Source organism: Poecilia mexicana, unplaced genomic scaffold, assembly GCF_051168715.1.
Source record: "Poecilia mexicana isolate PSO_F unplaced genomic scaffold, ASM5116871v1 scaffold_18, whole genome shotgun sequence".
In the NCBI taxonomy this organism is placed as follows: domain Eukaryota; kingdom Metazoa; phylum Chordata; class Actinopteri; order Cyprinodontiformes; family Poeciliidae; genus Poecilia; species Poecilia mexicana.
Window position 1 is genome coordinate 21,878,980 of NW_028263387.1, and position 17,943 is coordinate 21,896,922.

Consider the following 17,943-nt stretch of genomic DNA (forward strand, 5'->3'; position numbering starts at 1 on the left):
CTTGGCGCTGATCTCTTTCTAACAATTTATCCCTGTTTTTGTATAAACTAACTGCTGTGGACCTCAGTTAAGATATTGATTGCTAAATGTTATTCCACATGGCCCCACATAATGCATAATCTCTAAATTGCTTATTCTTGCTAATACTTCAACAACAAAAATAAGCATCTGTCTACAACTAAAAACATTAGCTTTGTAAACAAAATAAAAACATTTTGCTAATTGATTTGTGTTGTTGTACCTCGATGGCTGTTCTTTGCAGGACGGGTTTGATCCCCTGGGGAACCATGAAGACATTGGGTTCTCTCTGGGGGGGCGGATAGGGAAGGTCCGACTCGTCTGGCTGCCAGCGGGAACAGAGAACAGCAGTGGGTCAGAGACAGAACCCTGAGGTACGTCACACAGCAGGTATGCTGCTTACAATGATGCAAATACTGCTGGGATTTTTCATTACTAACATGAAATGACAAAGTTTAGCTGAAGCATGGCAAACGTTAGGTTACCAACACTCATGGTAGACATTTTAATAAAAAAAAATCTATTTCTTTTCAAATAAATCTCACAAAATATCTATTAAAATGGTCTGTGGAAGGCTAAAGACAACCTGTAATATGTGTTAATTTTGGGTTAATTTAAAAATATGCAAGAATTATTAACAAGAATTCACACATTTTGTCCTGAATGAATAATAAAGCAAATTCTTTAGGCTTCCATTTGCCACTGTAAATATATGGAGCAGCAAAACAAATTAGTAAAAGAAAAACACAAGTTAACAGAGAACAAAGAGCAAGCTAGCATGGCTGCCTTTACAGCTGAGTTATCTGCAGATTTAAAGACAAAAAGCACAATGATGGGTTTGATGCTTCATGCATGCATTTTAAAATTATACCCATTGCTGCAGGTTTTCAGACAGGAATCCTGGAAACATCAACTGAGGGATCAAAAGTGAAGAAAAATAAAGAAAAAAATAATATATATAAAGAAACAAATTTAATACACAAATAAATCAAGATGATTGTTTCTTCTTCAATCACAATGTTCCAGATGAGATGGTTAAATGAAGAGGGTGTTAACTTATTTTTTCATTATCAAGTAGTTTGTTTATCTATTCTTGACTACAGGGTCACTGCAGGGTTCACCAACAAAAAATAATACAGTTTAAGACCTTTTTATTAACAACATTAACCCTTAACAACACTGGACAATTTTTATTTTAGCCACGACAGATGCAAAAAAGCTAACTAGCAAGCTAATCACCATATATTAGCAGCTAGTTAGCGGTAGCCACAAATGTCGTGAGTTACAGATCACAATTATTATGTTTGCAAGTGACTCAAAAGTTTGCCTGACAGAAATGTCTCACAAAAAAACAACATATAAAAGACTAAACAACAGAATTTAAGACCTGTGATTTACTTTTTTCAGGCCAACTTACATTTTTACTGAAATTAAGACATTTTAAAGCCTTCATTTTACATGAATGTAAGCCTTTTTAAGACTTTAAGACTGGTATCGCCACAGAAATGTACAAAAGACATTTGCATCTTTTATATAGCAGTAGTGTCGAGCTTTTTGGCACAGAAGGAATGTAGCATCGTTTGGTTGACAGCAGAAATAACCAGTGGCAAAGATAAACCTCATCCAGCCAACAGGATAAATTTACACTTTACTCACAATAGATGCTAACAAGTTAGCTAGCTAAGAAGGGTATATTAACAGGTAGGTAAATATTCCTGCCACAAAAAAGTTTTGTTGTTTTTAAGGCCAACTTACTACTTTTTAGTGAATTTAAGACATTTTAAGGCCTTAAAAAATGACGGCCTTTTAAGACTTTTTAAAGATGTCTTGAAAGTTGTCTGTTAAGACTGGACTTAAAATCCAGTCTTTTAAGTCCAGGACTATTCTCTTCTGTTATTTCAAGTCTTCTGAGCAAATTGTATCGTCTGATTTACTCTGTGTGGCTTTACCTCGTCCAGTACGTGGGTTGAACTGACGACATCTCCCTGCGTTTAGGAAAATGTTGGATTATAATGTAGAAACTTTTAAAAGAAAAATGGCAAATATTTAACTACAGTGGAGTAACTTCATGGCAGTTTTGTTTTAGGGATTGAACTGACCTCAAGTCCTGGAAGGTGGTGAACTGCTGGCTGTGGAAACAGAATGAGAGAATAAATTAGAAAAATGGGATAAATAGGAAAAGTTTGGTTTTAGTCCATAGTTACACCAAAGTTTCTGTAGGCTTCAGTTGTTATTCACATAGAAACTAGATGAACGCTGATCTCTAATGTTGCAATTTTAAGGATTCTGTTGTAATTACATATAATCTCAGCTAGGGGGAGCAGTAAGGGTTTAATAAAAGGGGCAGAGAACAAAGCCTTGAGGAACCTCAGATCAAAATTGATAATTTTTGTTCTAATACAAACATTCGTTGATGAACTAGATGCCAAATATGAATTACTTGTCTCAGTTTTTCATTATTTTACGCTTTTTAATTGTTAACTGTGAAAGATCAACGTAGTTTGCCTCATTGAATGAAATACTGTCTAATGTGTAAAAAAAAAAGGTGCAAAAAATGTTTCAGTAACTTCTTTTCTATGAATCCTCTAATAAAAAAAAAAACGTAATTCGTAATTCTTATTATTTTCTTTTTAGTTTTTTGGTACACTGAATAATTTTGTAATTAGCCCACAGGAAGATTAGTGACCACTAATAGAAATCCTAATAAGTAAGCAAATAAATGTACTCAACCAGTAAGAGACAAAGATGTTTCACACCCTCTTTTTGATGCACAATGTATACATGTCCGAATACAACACCCCTAATTTCCCATCTTTGGTAAAACTTACAGTTTAGTCAGGGGATTTGAATAGGAAGATTAGACGTACATAGAGTAAAACAGAGTGAATAAAAGAAAAGTGGTGATGGTGGCGATGGGGAAACCTTTGACCTTTTCTCTACGTGTGAGCTCGAAGGCGGCCAGCAGCTCGCCGGCGCCCGAACTCCCTCGGCGAATCGGGAACCAGGCGAGTCGAGGCGATGGAGCGAGGGACGGCTGGCATACGCAGCGACCCATGAACTCATCCGCTCCCTGATCGATCACAGAACAACAGAGATGTTCAGAGTTCACCGACACAACAACGTCAAGGCGCTAAAACGGAGGCACCAGACGCTCACGTATGAGTCCTCATCATAAAGCTCCACCACAATGTTGGGGGGACAGGCCGCAGTGGCATCGGGGTCTCCGAAAATCTCCACCTCGTAGAAGATGAGCGTCTGATCCCAGGTGGGGTTGAGGGTGTTGCGGACGGTCACCGTCCTCTGGGACTGATGGAGGAACGACACGATGGCGTAGGGGTCTAGAGCGACAGAAAAGTTTGATGCACCCAATGTTTCACTCAACGGAGGCAGACATGTTGGAATAATGCCCGTAAATTATATTATTCCATTGTTTTTTAAAGTGATCTCAAATGGAAGTACATTTTTGTACTTCCATTTGGGTCCAAGCTGCTTCTAAAAACAACCAAAGCACTTTAAAAAAACACCAAACCATATTTTTAGGAAAAAGTTAAAGCTTTTTTTGGTGTCTGGAAAACGAGCCGTTTCACAAACTTCCCTATTCTTGAGTCGCACTGCGCCGTTACCTAGCAACATCAACCAAGCCCGTCCGTCACCTAGCAACCCCAGTGGAACTCCAGCACATTTGGTCAGCTGGTTTTACTGCTGCATGTTTTGTTGTTGACTGACCATCCAGAAACCGCTTAAATCTATAAACGAGTCCCAAAGATCCACAATTATACAGCTGTACGACTTTGAAAAGCAGAAGTGGAGCCTCCTGCATTCCTGTTGGTTGGAGAAAATCCAATTATGTTATCCCTTAGAGAAACTCCTATAAGGTTATAATTGTGAAGTACTTTTGATGTTGGTTTATTTTTCTTTTGCTTTTCTTCAGTTTTTTTTGTTTTGTTTTCTTTGAAATGCCTTGTTGCTGAAAATGTGCTACATAAATAAAACTATCATACTTTACCTTACCCTGGTTGTGCAGGAGGCTCCACTTCTGCTTTTCAAAGATGTACGGCTGTATAATTGCAGATCTCTGGGACTCTTTTACAGATTTATTTATAGACCAACATATTTCCAGGTACATATTATTTATTTTATATTTAGGTCATTTAAATTACTTATAAAGTCACATTGATGTATGTATATTTTATTATTGACTAGATCTTTTTGGTTGTAGCTGCTAGTATTTAACATCTTGGATGGAGTAGCTTGTCAACACAATACTAATTTCTTCTTGAGGATCAATAAAGTATATTTCATTTTATTCAATTCGTTTGGAGCCATTTTCACGTGGAGGGGGCGTGGCCAACAGCAGCTTATCCGGATTTAAAGTGACAGCGTCCTAAAGCATCTCATCCTGAATGGAGCTGAAAACAGAAAGAACTGATCAGACTAAAACCTCATTACCCAAGAAGGATTATTGAACATTGAACCTTTCCTAACCCTATCCTGTTCAAGGGAGAACAATAGGTCACCTTTAATATTTCATAAGGTCACAGCCAAACTTCACTGCGATGTTATGGAAGTCCTTATTGCATTGTGAACGCGTTTCAGGGAAGGTTCTCAGTAGCGTCGCAACATCTCAAACTGTCCTGGCGTTTGGGAATGTCGGGTTGGGGACAGACCGCTGGGAACGCGGCTCCGAGTAGTTTGTTATTCCAGGTCACAGTCATCCCCTCAGCGTTAAACACACACACTGGGAGCAGTGTGTGTGTGGCGCATGCATTGAAGAAATCCACATGTACGTACAGTTAGACGGACCGGAGAGTTTGTTGTTTTAGGCTGAGTAACGAGTCTCTGTGGAGCCGTTAGCATCAGAGTAAACAGAAGCTAAGATGCATTTTCCCACCAGTCCTCAATTAACCCTGACACACACACACACACACACACACACACACACACACACACACACACACACACAGTGACCCATTCAATTAGCGTCCGTTCCCATTAGCCCATATGAAAGCAAACAGCCCAGAGGGGTCATCTAAATTTTTGTTTAAGTGAGTAAAGGGGAAGTAAAGATGGAAGAAACGTCCATAAACACAATGAAGACGGAAAAAAACTGCAAATACAGATGGGAGGAAAGATAAGGAGGAGAAAATGAGAGTTAAAGTGAAAGAAATGATTAAAACACTGTGTTGGCTTAATATGGCAGACTAAACATGTTTCTAAAAGAGGAATACATGTTTGGAAATAGAGAATTAATAAACATAAACACTGAAACAAAGTCTGTGTGTTTAAAATGGAAAATCTTTCCATGGAGGTTCACACACACAAAAATAGAGCTGATTTGGTGTCCAAACTAAAAAATGTCAAGTTGAAAGTGCTTCACGGACCACAAACATTTCGTATTTTTATAAGCAATAAACTAAACAGAATATTTTAATAAAGTCAGATTTCTGTAAACAAGCGATGCGTGAATCACTGTAGATTAAAAAAAGGTAGAAAACCAGATCCTGAAATTTACATTCTAATTTGTTTTGTTTCTTTTCAGCAACAATAACAAGGATTTTGCTCACTCTGCCTTTATTATTCTCAGAGTTTGCATTTGGTCTCCATTACTAATAAATTAAATTAAATCAAAAGTAAAATCCTGCATGAATGCTTTGTGTTGCATCTTAAACGTTAAATCCACACATGGTTTTTAAGTTTATCTGCATTAATCTGCTTGAACTTTCAAACCAAATTAATCTTGAATTGTGACCAACAATCATTCCTAGGGCCACAAATGGCCCCCAAACCGCACTTTGGACATCCCAAAACTGCATCGTATCGTGTAGTATTACGTTGCATTGTGTCATATTGCACTTTAATGTACAGTAATGCATCAGAAGGTTTTATACTTTACTGTATAATCTTATTCTATATATAATCAAATACAGAATCAAATTGCATTGCATGTTATTGTATCATATAATGTATCATATTGCATTATGACACTGTTTTGTACCACATCCTAGGCTAAATGCGACACATCTGAATTTTTTAACAGCTCAATTCTGATGTTTTCGCCTAAGAAAATAAAAATAAAAATCATCTGATCAGATCTGTGCTAATTCCATTATGTGGACCTAATCGCATACGAATCCCATCTTTTTCAAATCGTCTGCGGAAGAAGTGATTATGTTGCTACTTATCCGACTTTTACATAATTAATGTTTTTTTTTAATGAAAGTCTGTTGGGAACAGATTTGTTGAACAGGTGGTGAAACTGGTGGGTGCTGGTTTACTGTAAGTGTCTTTAACTGTTCTGATGTTAGAGTCTAGATGTAAAATTTGCGTCTTAATTCTGCGCCAGAAGAAGCCGGATGTGGGAAACCTGGAGGTAAACAATAACTGACGCAAATGAGCTAATGGCTCTACTTTTTTATTTAGCTTCCTTCTCTTTTTTTAATCGGCTCCCATCGCTCAACAACGTTAAAATCAAAAAGATGGTGGCGTCGCTTTTTAATTTGTAGAATAAACACACAAGATCATATTTCAGAAAAAAAAAATGGAACCGAGCATCAAGACCAGCAGTGTGAACGAAGCCATATTGTAGGTGAAGCTGCCTTAGAGAAACAAAGTGTCTTCAGTCAGAGGCCTCTTCGAATTCAGTGCGGTACAGACTGCTACAGGAGATATTTCCTCCCAGCAGCCGTGACAATCTACAATAACTCCTTGAATTAATGAGTTACAAAACATTTAGTCTTCATTTAAGTTAATTATTGCTCTCATATCATCAAGTTTCTATTTTTATTACAGGAATGTGATGACTTTTAGAGATCCTTCCGTATAATTTGAACTTTTAATGTTTCGCATCAGCTTAGTAATTATGGAGCAGGATTATATTCACTCCCATGATTCTTCTTGCCTCAAAGCAAGCAAAGACAAAAAGATTTAAGAGGAAAAAAGGTCAGGAAATGATGGATGAAAACAGAGTGGAAGAGAAAAAAGACAGGAAAACAAAAGATGAAAGGCGACCACATGAAATCGAAAGGAAAACCAGAAAAGCCTTAGTGTTTGATAGCAGACCGAGTCTTTAATCATCTTCAATCAAAATGTCATGTCGCACCAGATGAAAACACAAGTGAAGCTCATCCATCAGTTTTACTCACCCATTAACTGTTCATGAGTGTGAATGAGCCGACTGAGTAAAGATAGCGATTCATCATCAGTTTGCTGACAGAATCCTGTTTGTTGGCCCCGTTTTTCAAGCAACCTCCCATCAATCATCTCTCTCTTTTGTTTATAAAAGTTTTAGCATGTGAGTCTCTGCTGGCTTTCTGATTAACGCACACAGTAGCTGCAGTTTCCATGACCTCGTTTTAAATCGAAGAAAAATATTCCTTCTCCTCCTTCTAATTACAATCAGAGCGGTTTCATAATTAAATCAACACTTTTAAAGCTGCTTGTTTCCCAGGTTTTTTGGCTCCCGTCTCATTTTGACTTTTTACTACATTTAATCTGTTAGATTTTTTTTATTTTTAATTATTAAATAGGTCATCTGGAATTACTCAGGTAATTTTTTTTGTAAGTTAAAAACTCACATCTGGTAGAAAAGGCTTTGTGCTCATAATTAGCAAAATGCTAGCGCTTTGCAAATACAGACAGCTAAACAAAAATAAAAGGATTTTATCCAATAAAAATGAAGCTAATTTATATATTTGGCTTTTTTTTTTAATTGTTACAACTTAAATTTTTCTGGTTTTCCTCATTTTTACCAGCTAAGGCATAACATTAGCTAGCTTAGAGCTGGCTAATTTTAGCTAGCTCTGAAGCTAGCTATTCTAGCTAGGTAAGCATATTCTGTAAAAAATAGTCCAAAAATATTCTGTGGATTTATGAGACAAAATTGAAAATATTTGAAAGATTTCTGCTCTGTTACATCTGTATAAACATTTCTGAAAAAGAAAGAGCTAGCTCATTTTAGGTACCTCCAAGCTAGCTAAAATTATCATTTTTTTAGCTAGCTTAGAGCAATGGTTAGCTAACTGCTAGCCTTGAATCTTCTTTTTAAAACATTATCCGCTGATATTTCTCTGCACAGAAACGGTTTTTCCAGATGTAAAAGATGTAACGTAAAAAGTATTTGAACCCTCAGGGAGTTTGTTTTGTTGCACTGAAATACTAAATATCAGACAAAGATAACGAACAAATACGATATGAATTCTAATTTAAACATTAAATTAGAATTCTTTGCTGCATTAAACCCACATTTCTGTATTATAAAAGGTTTTTTTTATTGGTCTGAAGTAATGTTCTCATTTTAAATGTCATGTTTTCATCAACAGAGAATCGTCTTAATTAACAGAAACAAAGGCTGGAAAACAGCAGTTTGTGTATAATTAATCCATATAATGTGAATCACTTGGAGATTAAGATAAATATTCTAATGTATTGAATAGCTCTGTATAAGTATCTTTTCATACTTTTTTGTCTAAAAATGGTTTTATTTTATTTTCTAAAAAGAAATGATACTTTATTAAAATGTATCACCAGACAAGAGATTTGCTTCAGTAAATACAGATAAATATCCATATATGTGAATAAGAAACAGTTCTGAAGTATTGAGTTATGTTGTTATTTTGAAGTCATCTTAATGTCAACATTTGTAACCAAATAAAAAACATTCATAACTAAGATTTTTCTCTCATTTTTATTTACAGCTAAATAAATAAATATGTAATAGAAACAAAAACAAAATTCTGATAATTTCAGAATTTCTAAATTGTGTGCAAACTACAACTGATCATTTGCCAATACCCAGATAAATTTTGCTATTTTTGACAACGATCCAAAAAATGTTGGATTCACCAGTTGGCCACCAGAGGGCGCCAGAATACCAGCAGCTGTTGAGATTCGCTGTACCTGAGAAACTGTCTTTGTCCATCGGCAGCAGGTCTCTGGCTTGATACATGTAGCAGCGCAGGTGGTAGCGGGTCCCGCCTGCAAGAAAAAGCAGCTTCAGCTCCAAAAACTTCCATGACAATTAGGAATCGGAACCAGAAAAAGAAGATAAGCATAAAAACAAAGAAGTGTGGGTGTTGCCCTACGGTCAAAGAAACAGGAAATGGTTGGTCTGTTGACTCCAAAAGTGGTGGTGACCGACTTGTCGTCATGTTTGTCCTCTATGCTGCTCTGTGGAAGAAAAATAAAGCGTAAAGAAATGTAAAAACTACAGATTCCAAGATGTTAGATGTTTGGCAGATCCTGGTAACTCCAAAAAGAAATCAAAACAATTAAAACTGTGCTTTAATTATGGATAAATTTTGACTGTCCTCAAAATATTTATTATATTTTTTAAAAGATTAACCATGTGATTTAACTGTAGAGCCTAGATATTTTATTTCACAACCTTGGTGTGTGCAGAAAAGTAATTCATAAACATTTTTTTCAAAAATGGGAAAATTTCAGAAGACATCACAGCTGCAAAAAACATAAGGAGAATTTAATGGGATTAACATAAAAATATTACATAATTTCTCGTGGAGAAAAATTTTGTCTGGCACATATTCAAGTAAAATTTTTGAATATGTACCAAAAACTTTTGGTACATAAAAATGTTTATGTACCAAAAATTTATAAAGTCATATATTACCTGTGCTGAACGAAAATCAGAATTTATGAGGCAACATTTATGCTAAATGAATGTAATAATTACTTAATAGTGAATAAAAGTGAGAAGGAAAATGTAAAATGTTTTATTTTTAATTAGATCAGCTGGAATCACTCCAGATTTGTTTTGTAAGATAAACTCATATCTTGTAAAAAAAGGCTTTGTGGTTGGTTCATAATCAGCAGCATGCTAGCACTTAGCAACTATCAGCAGTTAAGCAACAATAAAAGGATTTTATCCTATTAAAATAAAGCAAAAATAATATTTCTGGCTTCCTTTTTAAATTGTTGCAAAGCTATGGTTTCAAGTTCTCCTTACTTTTTAAATTGTACTAGCTAAAACATAACATTAGCTAATTTAGGGATAGCTAATTTTAGCTATCTGTAAAGATACAGAATAACTAATAAAAGCTAAAAATATTTAGCTGTGGACTGATGAGACAAAAGTGGAAATCTGAATATAACTAAAACCCAGAATTGTTCTGAAGGCCGCAGTTTGGACATCCTGTGATAATATATTCAACCACCACAGATTAAAGTCATAAATCTGAAGATATGCAGCAGCATTTATGCTAAATTAATTTGATGATTATTTTAAAGCATACAAAAGTGAGGGGGAATATAAAATTCAGTGCTTCGGTACTTATTTTATACCATTTTTTGTGTGTTTTCAACGGGGATCGGGAAGCTAATGCTGCTAACCAGAGAACATTCCAGAGCAAAGATGGCGGCCGGTCCGGTCTTCTCCAGCGGCTCCATGCGGCAGCGCCACCTGCGCCTCCTGAAGCTGTCCGTCTTCCTGGGCTTCAGGTGGAAGTTCCAGCCGAACAGCGAGGCGTATTCCCAGCCCTCCCTGTCTGAATCATCTGGTCGCTGCTGTGGGAGGTTAAAAGAAAGGAGCAGATTTTCCTCAACATTTTCTTCAACTTTGTTTTTCTCCGCAGAAAAAAATGGATAAAACAGAAATAAGGGCAAAGGTGACGCTTCTTCTACATTGTATTTTTCATTATTTGTGCAACTAGAGCCCCATCTGGTGGTCAAAAGAGAGAATTACAGCTAGAAAATCACAAACTGCACCAGATAAAGAAAGCGGATAATTATTGTTTATTTATTCATACTTTCATTTAAATGAATTACTTTTTAACTTTATACCTTTAGCACGTTTTTGGTACCTTTCTTTATTCAACATATTATGTTTACTTAAATATTTTAAATTTTTAAAAATATGTGAATTACTAATATTATCAATTCATTTTTTAGTTAATCTATTCACCAGATAAAATTACAAACAACTGAAGTTATTAAAATTATGACTTCAGCATATTAAAAAATACTTTAAAAGAAACAAGGTTATTATATCATTAATATTTTGAATTAACAAGAAAAAGGCCAAATAAATTAACATTTTTTAGTTGATTGTCTTGTTGCCACAAAACACTGCAAATAAAAATAACTATTTAGTTAAATAAATATATTAAAACAGATTACTACGTAATTAACATTATGCATTCAATTTTTTTGGCTATTTATCCATTCACCAGATTTATTCAACATATTACAATGAGTTAAATAAATATATTAAAGAAAAATATTAAAAAACAAGGTTACATAATGAATATTATAAATTAATTTCTTTGTTAATTATCCATTCACCAGATAACACATTTACATTACATTTAAAAAGAAGGTTATTATGTAATTAATATATTTTTTTGTTGTTAATTATCCATACACCAGGTAATATTCGATACAAGAACAAAATCCTCTAAGTAAATTTGGTTCAGTTTCTCTTGCAAATATTTCAATATTTCATAAGAAAAGACAAGATCAGCATACGAGTAACTTTTCAGCAAGATATAGGAGCTTGTTTTAAGTTAATATTCTCTTAATATTTACTTCAAAAAGTACTAGCTCCACTTCCAATTTGAAATAAATTGAATTTTAGGAACTTAATAAAAACTACAGCGTGCTGAAATCATGGAAAAGTGTCACACGACGTCATTTAGAGGTGATTAAATCAGTTTATCTTTATAATTTAGAAACCAGTCACCTTCCTGAGAGCCTCCATCTTCTGCTGGTCTCTCCGTCTCATCCGGATCCATCGCCTCCTCCGGTTGGTGTGGTACATCTTCTCTGCGGGAACCCAAGACTTTGGTCGGCGGTCCGGAGGAATGGTGATGCCGTACTCCCAGCCTGAAGTTAAAAACAAACCCATTATCAAAGCTAAAGATCAGCTTCTATCTCTGCTTGTTGGTGGATGTTTTACTTTCTCAGCACCTTGATCATCAACGGCTCTGTTGAGATCTTCGCTCCACTCCACCTCGTCCCATGCCCACCCAGGAGGACACTCCACCTCGTCCTTCGGCACCGTTTTCTCCCCGTTCTGGAACAGGAACGCAGATTGTTTGGTCTCTGCTAACAGAGACGTGTTGGGAAACCCGTCCAGCTACGCACCACGTCGGTGTAGCCCTCCGGCATGCCGATCCACTGTCCACCTGGTAACCTCATCTGGTTCTCAAACACCTCCTCTGTGAAGGTCATGTGACCGGCGTCCACGTCAAACAGCAGCCTGGGGGGAAACCAAAGGTACAGGACTGCATCATCTGCCCAAAAGGGCTATTTATCTGTAATAATATTCACATTAAGTCTATGGAAGGTAAATCAGGCCCAAAAACAAAAATATGTTTTATTTCAAATATTTTAACTTAATTTGCACTACATTGGACCAAAGTTTTCCCCAACTACTTTGGGAAAAACAAAAAAAAAGTTTGAGTTGAGCTAGACAAATAAATCTAAACTATGGTGAAAACCCAAATTATTTGGGGTTTTTCAACTGAAATACCCAATTATTTTGGAAAAAAATCCAAAATGACTGGGTTTTTAATAGAATTAGACCAATTAAGCTAAACTATCCTGAAAAGCCCAACTATTTTGGGTTTTCCACAATTATTTTGGGAAAAACCCAAAATAGTTGGGTTTTTCAATTGAACTAGACATATAAAACTAGTGAAAAACTCAATTATTTGGGGAAAAGACCAAAACAGTTTGTTTTTTTCTGACAAATAAAACTAAACTATAGTGAAAAACCAAACTATTTGGGGGTTTTAAGCTGAAAAACCCAAATATTTTGGAAAAAGGCAAAGTATTTTGGGTTTTCACCATAGTTTAGTATAAAAACTAATCTGCAGTTTATTTTTTACTAAGCTGGGGATTTTCAACTGAAAGTTTGGGTTTTTACACTATAGTTAGTTTTATTTGTCTAGTTCAATTGGTTTTAACTAGTTGTTAGTGTGTTTGCTAGTTTTATTAGTTATTATTATTCAATATTGTTTTGTTTTAGTTTACTTTTATTAGTTGTAGTAGAAGTTTTAGTTTTTCATCCTTTGTTTAATTTTTAGGTGCACAATTCAAAAAGGTCAAAATGTTGTGATGTGACTGTGTTTACATCAGTTGAGTAATGAAAACCCAACAGAAGATGCTGTTTTCAAAAAAATGTACTCAATTATTGCTGAACAAAAACTGACTCTGGTGTTTTCTCGTTAGTTTTAGTTGACTATGATAACCTTTGTAGTGTGAAGAACCATGCAAGAATAAAAAAACAATTTGAACTGAGCCTGAAGCTCTGCAGTGTGACGGTCGTCGTGGACTCACGTCCTCTCGGGGCTGATGAACCAGTCTCCAGCCCAGGCCCATCCAGGTGAGGGCCTGAAGCTCTCTTTGGGCAGCTTCACTCTCCCCGTGACGTCGCTGAACTTCGGGTAGGTCAGGCCCGTCGTTCCCCAGCTTCCCACCAGAGCCAGCCGGGTCTGGTTCTCGTACTGCAAATGATCCGAGACAGGTTTCCACGGCGATTTCAGTCCCCTCGGCATTTTTAAGGGAGTGAAGCAGAACACCTGAGTGACGCTCGCTCCACCGCCACTTTCAAATCTAACAAAATGGCTGCCAAACGTTTGTGCAGCAAAATATTTTATCATTTTAAAAAAGTTTCCAGAGGTCATCATCAGTATATTCAAAGCAAAAGCAGCACAAACAAAAACTTTAACTGCAGAATCGTAGCAAAAATGTCAGACACCAATTTTGCTAGATATGGGTAATCTGGAGGGGCTGGTTGACCTTTTCACCTTTAAACATTCATTAATATTGTGAAAGCAAAAGCAGCACAAACAAAAGCTTCTGCTGCACAAACTTAGCTAAGTTGTTTACACCAAATTTGATTTCTTCTGTAAAAGTTTCCAGGTCACCTCTGGAAACTTTTTTATTACCATATTTACAACAATAGCAGCACAAAAGGACATTTTTGCAGCACAAATGTAAGAGGGTAATTGACACCAATTGTCACAAATTTTATTTGTCAGATTTGGGTGATGTGGTGCTGTTGGCTGACCTTTCGACCTTAAACTTTCATTAACATCTTCTACAAAAGCAGCACAAACAAAAGAAAATTGCTGCACAAACGCAGCACAAATGCAGCCGGGTTGATTTGTTTGATTTTATAAACGTGAACAGGGGAATAATTGACCTTTCATGACCCCAGGAAAGTTTTTAATATCTTTAAAATTATAACGGGACAAACAAAACTTTTTTGCAACACAAATGTTTGTTAGATTTGAAGACATGGGGGGGACCAGCTTCACTCAGGTAGTGAGAGCTATTGATCAAAACTATCTGGAAACATTAAAGTCTGGTTGAATTAAAGTGAAATATAAAGAAACAAAGGAGTGAGTCAAGATTTCAGCCATTTTCTCCTCCATCCACGGTAAAAATAATCGGTTCTGTTCTCATCTCGTCTCTTACCGTCTCAGCAAACACGGACAGTTTTCCTTCAGCAAACTGGTTGAAGTGTTTGGCATCAGCAGCTAGTCCAAACCACACCTTCACCCTCAGCTGACCCGGAAGTTTGGCTTCTCCACCGCTGCCCTGTGGGTACTGAGACACACCAGGTCATTCACAAAGAGCGGGGCTGACCAATCTGTGGTACACGGGCCACTTATGGCCCTTATAATTAAAGTAATGTGGCCCACAAGCAAAGATTAATGATATTTCTAGAGCAACATGAAGTGTTATATCAATTATTCTGGTGATTAACTGTGTGTGTGCAGGTGTGTGTGTGTGTGTGTGTGTGTGTGCAGGTGTGTGTGTGTAAGCACCTTGAGAAAGAGACTCTGCAGCTGTCCGCAGTGTTTCCCGCAGTACTGCTGGGAGAAGAGGACCGTGTGCGCCGGGATGCGGTGATACGCAACCCGGCGGTCGCCCTGCAGCATCCAGATCACGATGTCTGGAAGGCTGTTCTGAGGCTGAGACACAAAACTCACTGTCAGGTTTTCACCTTTAACCTTTTAATTGGACCAACGACCTCCTGGTCAGCTGGATTAGCTCTCACCTCCTCAGCGATCGTCCTCAGTCGGTTGGCCCAGTCCTCTGCCTGCTCCAGCACTGAGGAAAGCTCGGTTTCTGGTCCATGTTTCAGCGCCAGCGCCGCCGCCGTGATCTGCTGCAGGTGGAGGCTTCGGACGTGCCTGAGCGAGCGGTCGAGAGGAGTGGCGCACTGCCACTGGTCGAGAGCGGGCAGCTCCTCGCTACAAGGAGAGAGAAGCAAATATTAGAGACGTCTGCCCAGGATTGTCTACAGTTAGGGCTGATCGAAAAACAAAAAGGAAGAGTACATTTCTGTCAAAAAATCTCTGAAATTGTACAGCAAAGACAAGGACATTTCTGTTTCAAAAGTCTAAGTTTTGCTAGAAAACCCTCCCAGAAATTTTTTGTTTAATTTCAGAAAATTTCTAGAAATTTTCTAGAAAAAACTTGGAAATTTCAGTTGTTAAAAAGTCAACAGTTTGCTAGAAAAGCTTTGAAAGTTTGAGATTAATCTCATAAATTTGCTATAAAATACTTGGAAATTTCTAAGTTTGATTTTTGATACCCTATTTATTTAATTTATGAAATTATAATAAAGCAATGAGAAATTGATATATTTGACTCCAATTAAAGTGTATTTCAATTGGAGCCACGCCCCTTTTTGTATTTGGCTCCACCCACTTTTGGGGGAAATTAAGTGTAAAAAAAAAAGAGAAGGAAGTATTACAATTAATTTTTTAACTTTAAAAAAAAAAGATTTTCATCAGTATTTTAAAAAATTGTACAAAGCATTTTATTGTGTGTTTGATGTCAATAAAATGTTGAGTAAATGATTACATTCCACCTGTTGCAGGTGTAAATTTAGGTATGATGCCAATTAGATCCACATGGCACTAAAGGAATGAAATAGACCCTCTTTTTTTAGCTCTAGTGGTTTTTTATTTAACAGTAAATGGACAAGAAATCAGAAGGATAAAGAAGTGAAAGCCTGAACTGGGAATTGAACCAAGGATCGCCTTAGGATTTAAACATACAGGAGCCAGCAGTGAAACGATCCATTCTTTACCTGCAGTCTGCGATTAGATGATCCAGCAGCTCTACAACTCGCAGCTCTACATCCTCCATATCGCTCCCGGCCTTGACCTCCAGCTGCACCTGCTGCAGGTTTGTCTCCTGGACATGGAATTTGATTTGATTGGTGTTTACGTAAATCTCTTAAAGAGGCTAATTTACAGAAGCAGCAGCACAAACCAGTCTGTCTATGATGGCGAGCAGCATGTTGAGGGCCTCGATCCTCGGGCGAATGTCTTCCCACTCTGATGACAGAACCACCACTGGCTTGATGTTTCCCCAGGGGAGGTAATAGTAGTGGCAACCTAAGACAGAGGAAAAAACAAAGTTTTCAAAAATTTAATTTGGTTTCAACGTGCAGCATTAAGCTCTTTTAAGAGTTATAGTTTAGTTTTAGCTTTTTGAAACTGAAGAAAACTGCTGATTTAATTGTAACTTGTGTGTTTGTGTTATACTTGCAGCTCTTAAAGTGTAGCTAACCCCCAAATCAACTGTTTTTCCCACTGATAAACTGTCTAAATTTGTTTGTAAGGCTGCTACCTTTAAGTTTCTGTGCAGATTTTGACCATTTGACACTATTTTGGCTAAAACTGTCTCAGTGCTGCCCTCCTTGGGTGAACGATGGCTACTGCAGTTGATGATATTGTTTACAACGTTACAGCTTTTCGTTGCTAAATTTGTTGCTAGTCGCTTTTTTGTTGAAAAATCACTATAGGACTTTGAAAAGTTGCTAAGTATATTGACAAAGTGGATAAATTAGCAGTAGTAATTAAGTACTGCTTTCCTCCTCTGTTCATCTCTATTTGTCTCTTGGCTCCGCCCACTTTTGTTTAGGGGCAGGGTTTTACTTTCTCATAATTTCACAAAGTCCAGTTCTATCTTTAAATGATCTTTGCTAATTCATAAAATGTGTGGCTCTTTATTTGTGAAGAACCTCAGGGCTCTGTTCAAATTCCCAGTCTTTTCTTGATTTACATTTTTCCTTTAGGGATGTGAAAAAAAAAATTCACCTTTTACTATTTTCATGTTTTTCAGATCTATCAGTTCAGAGCATTGACTCAATAAAGAGGTTATCTTTAACAAAATAACGAGATCCTGCATTACTAACAACCCAACTTACCGTCAAACACGGCCCTGCTGAACTGTGTGGTGGAGGCCAGAGGGAGGCAGGTGTAGTCGAACTTGTTGCCATAGTTACCGATGCTGACCTCAAACTGGATGGCGTCGTCGACGTCTTGCAGCAGCGTGGCTGAGTAAAACGCCACGAACAGAGAAAACTTCCTCTTCCTGAGGAACTTCTGAAAGGCAGAGAGAGAAAAGATGGCGTCCAGGCATCTACGTTCAGCGTTCCCTGAGGTGGAGGCCGTCTCTCACCTCCACCACCAGCAGGTCGTCCGACGGGACGTCTTCCGCTCGGTGCTCCGGCTTCTCCGTCAGCTTGGTGCTCAGTTCAAGTAAAACTCTGCCGCGGTACGCCACGCCTTCCCCCTGACGGACCAGAGAAATACGACTTTACCCAGAGGAGGCAACGTGATTCTGACATCCATCCATCTGTTCATCCATCTGTTCTGTTCATTCATCCATCCATCTGTTCATCCAGCCATCCATCAATCTGTTCATTCATCTATTCATCTGTTCATCCATCTGTTCTGTTCATTCATCTATTCATCTGTTCACCCATCTATTCATCTGTTCATCCATCCATCTGTTCATTCATCTATTCATCTGTTCATTCATCTATTCATCTGTTCATCCATCCATCTGTTCATTTATCCATTCATCCATCCAATTGATAAAATATTAGTTTATATTAACTCAACATTATAACGTCTCTCCAACAGGTCAATGTGCCTGAAG

At 37.2% G+C, this 17,943-nt stretch overlaps 1 protein-coding gene across 3 annotated transcripts in view; it reads right to left on the minus strand.

The window, feature by feature from the left end:
• dysf (dysferlin, limb girdle muscular dystrophy 2B (autosomal recessive)) overlaps positions 1–17,943 on the minus strand; it is an 89,847-nt gene that overhangs the window by 49,758 nt on the left and 22,146 nt on the right. For all 3 annotated transcript variants that reach the window (XM_014981496.2, XM_014981495.2, XM_014981497.2), the window contains 20 exons: positions 17,461–17,574; positions 17,207–17,384; positions 16,267–16,391; positions 16,082–16,188; positions 15,041–15,236; positions 14,808–14,954; positions 14,455–14,586; positions 13,312–13,478; positions 12,115–12,229; positions 11,938–12,043; positions 11,711–11,853; positions 10,363–10,536; positions 9,099–9,183; positions 8,914–8,991; positions 3,175–3,356; positions 2,948–3,088; positions 2,118–2,147; positions 1,968–2,003; positions 890–931; positions 242–343 (listed from right to left, as the gene is read on the minus strand). In XM_014981496.2, the coding sequence (XP_014836982.2) occupies positions 242–343; positions 890–931; positions 1,968–2,003; positions 2,118–2,147; positions 2,948–3,088; positions 3,175–3,356; positions 8,914–8,991; positions 9,099–9,183; positions 10,363–10,536; positions 11,711–11,853; positions 11,938–12,043; positions 12,115–12,229; positions 13,312–13,478; positions 14,455–14,586; positions 14,808–14,954; positions 15,041–15,236; positions 16,082–16,188; positions 16,267–16,391; positions 17,207–17,384; positions 17,461–17,574 (2,400 nt within the window). The remainder of the gene's footprint in view (positions 1–241; positions 344–889; positions 932–1,967; positions 2,004–2,117; positions 2,148–2,947; positions 3,089–3,174; positions 3,357–8,913; positions 8,992–9,098; positions 9,184–10,362; positions 10,537–11,710; positions 11,854–11,937; positions 12,044–12,114; positions 12,230–13,311; positions 13,479–14,454; positions 14,587–14,807; positions 14,955–15,040; positions 15,237–16,081; positions 16,189–16,266; positions 16,392–17,206; positions 17,385–17,460; positions 17,575–17,943) is intronic.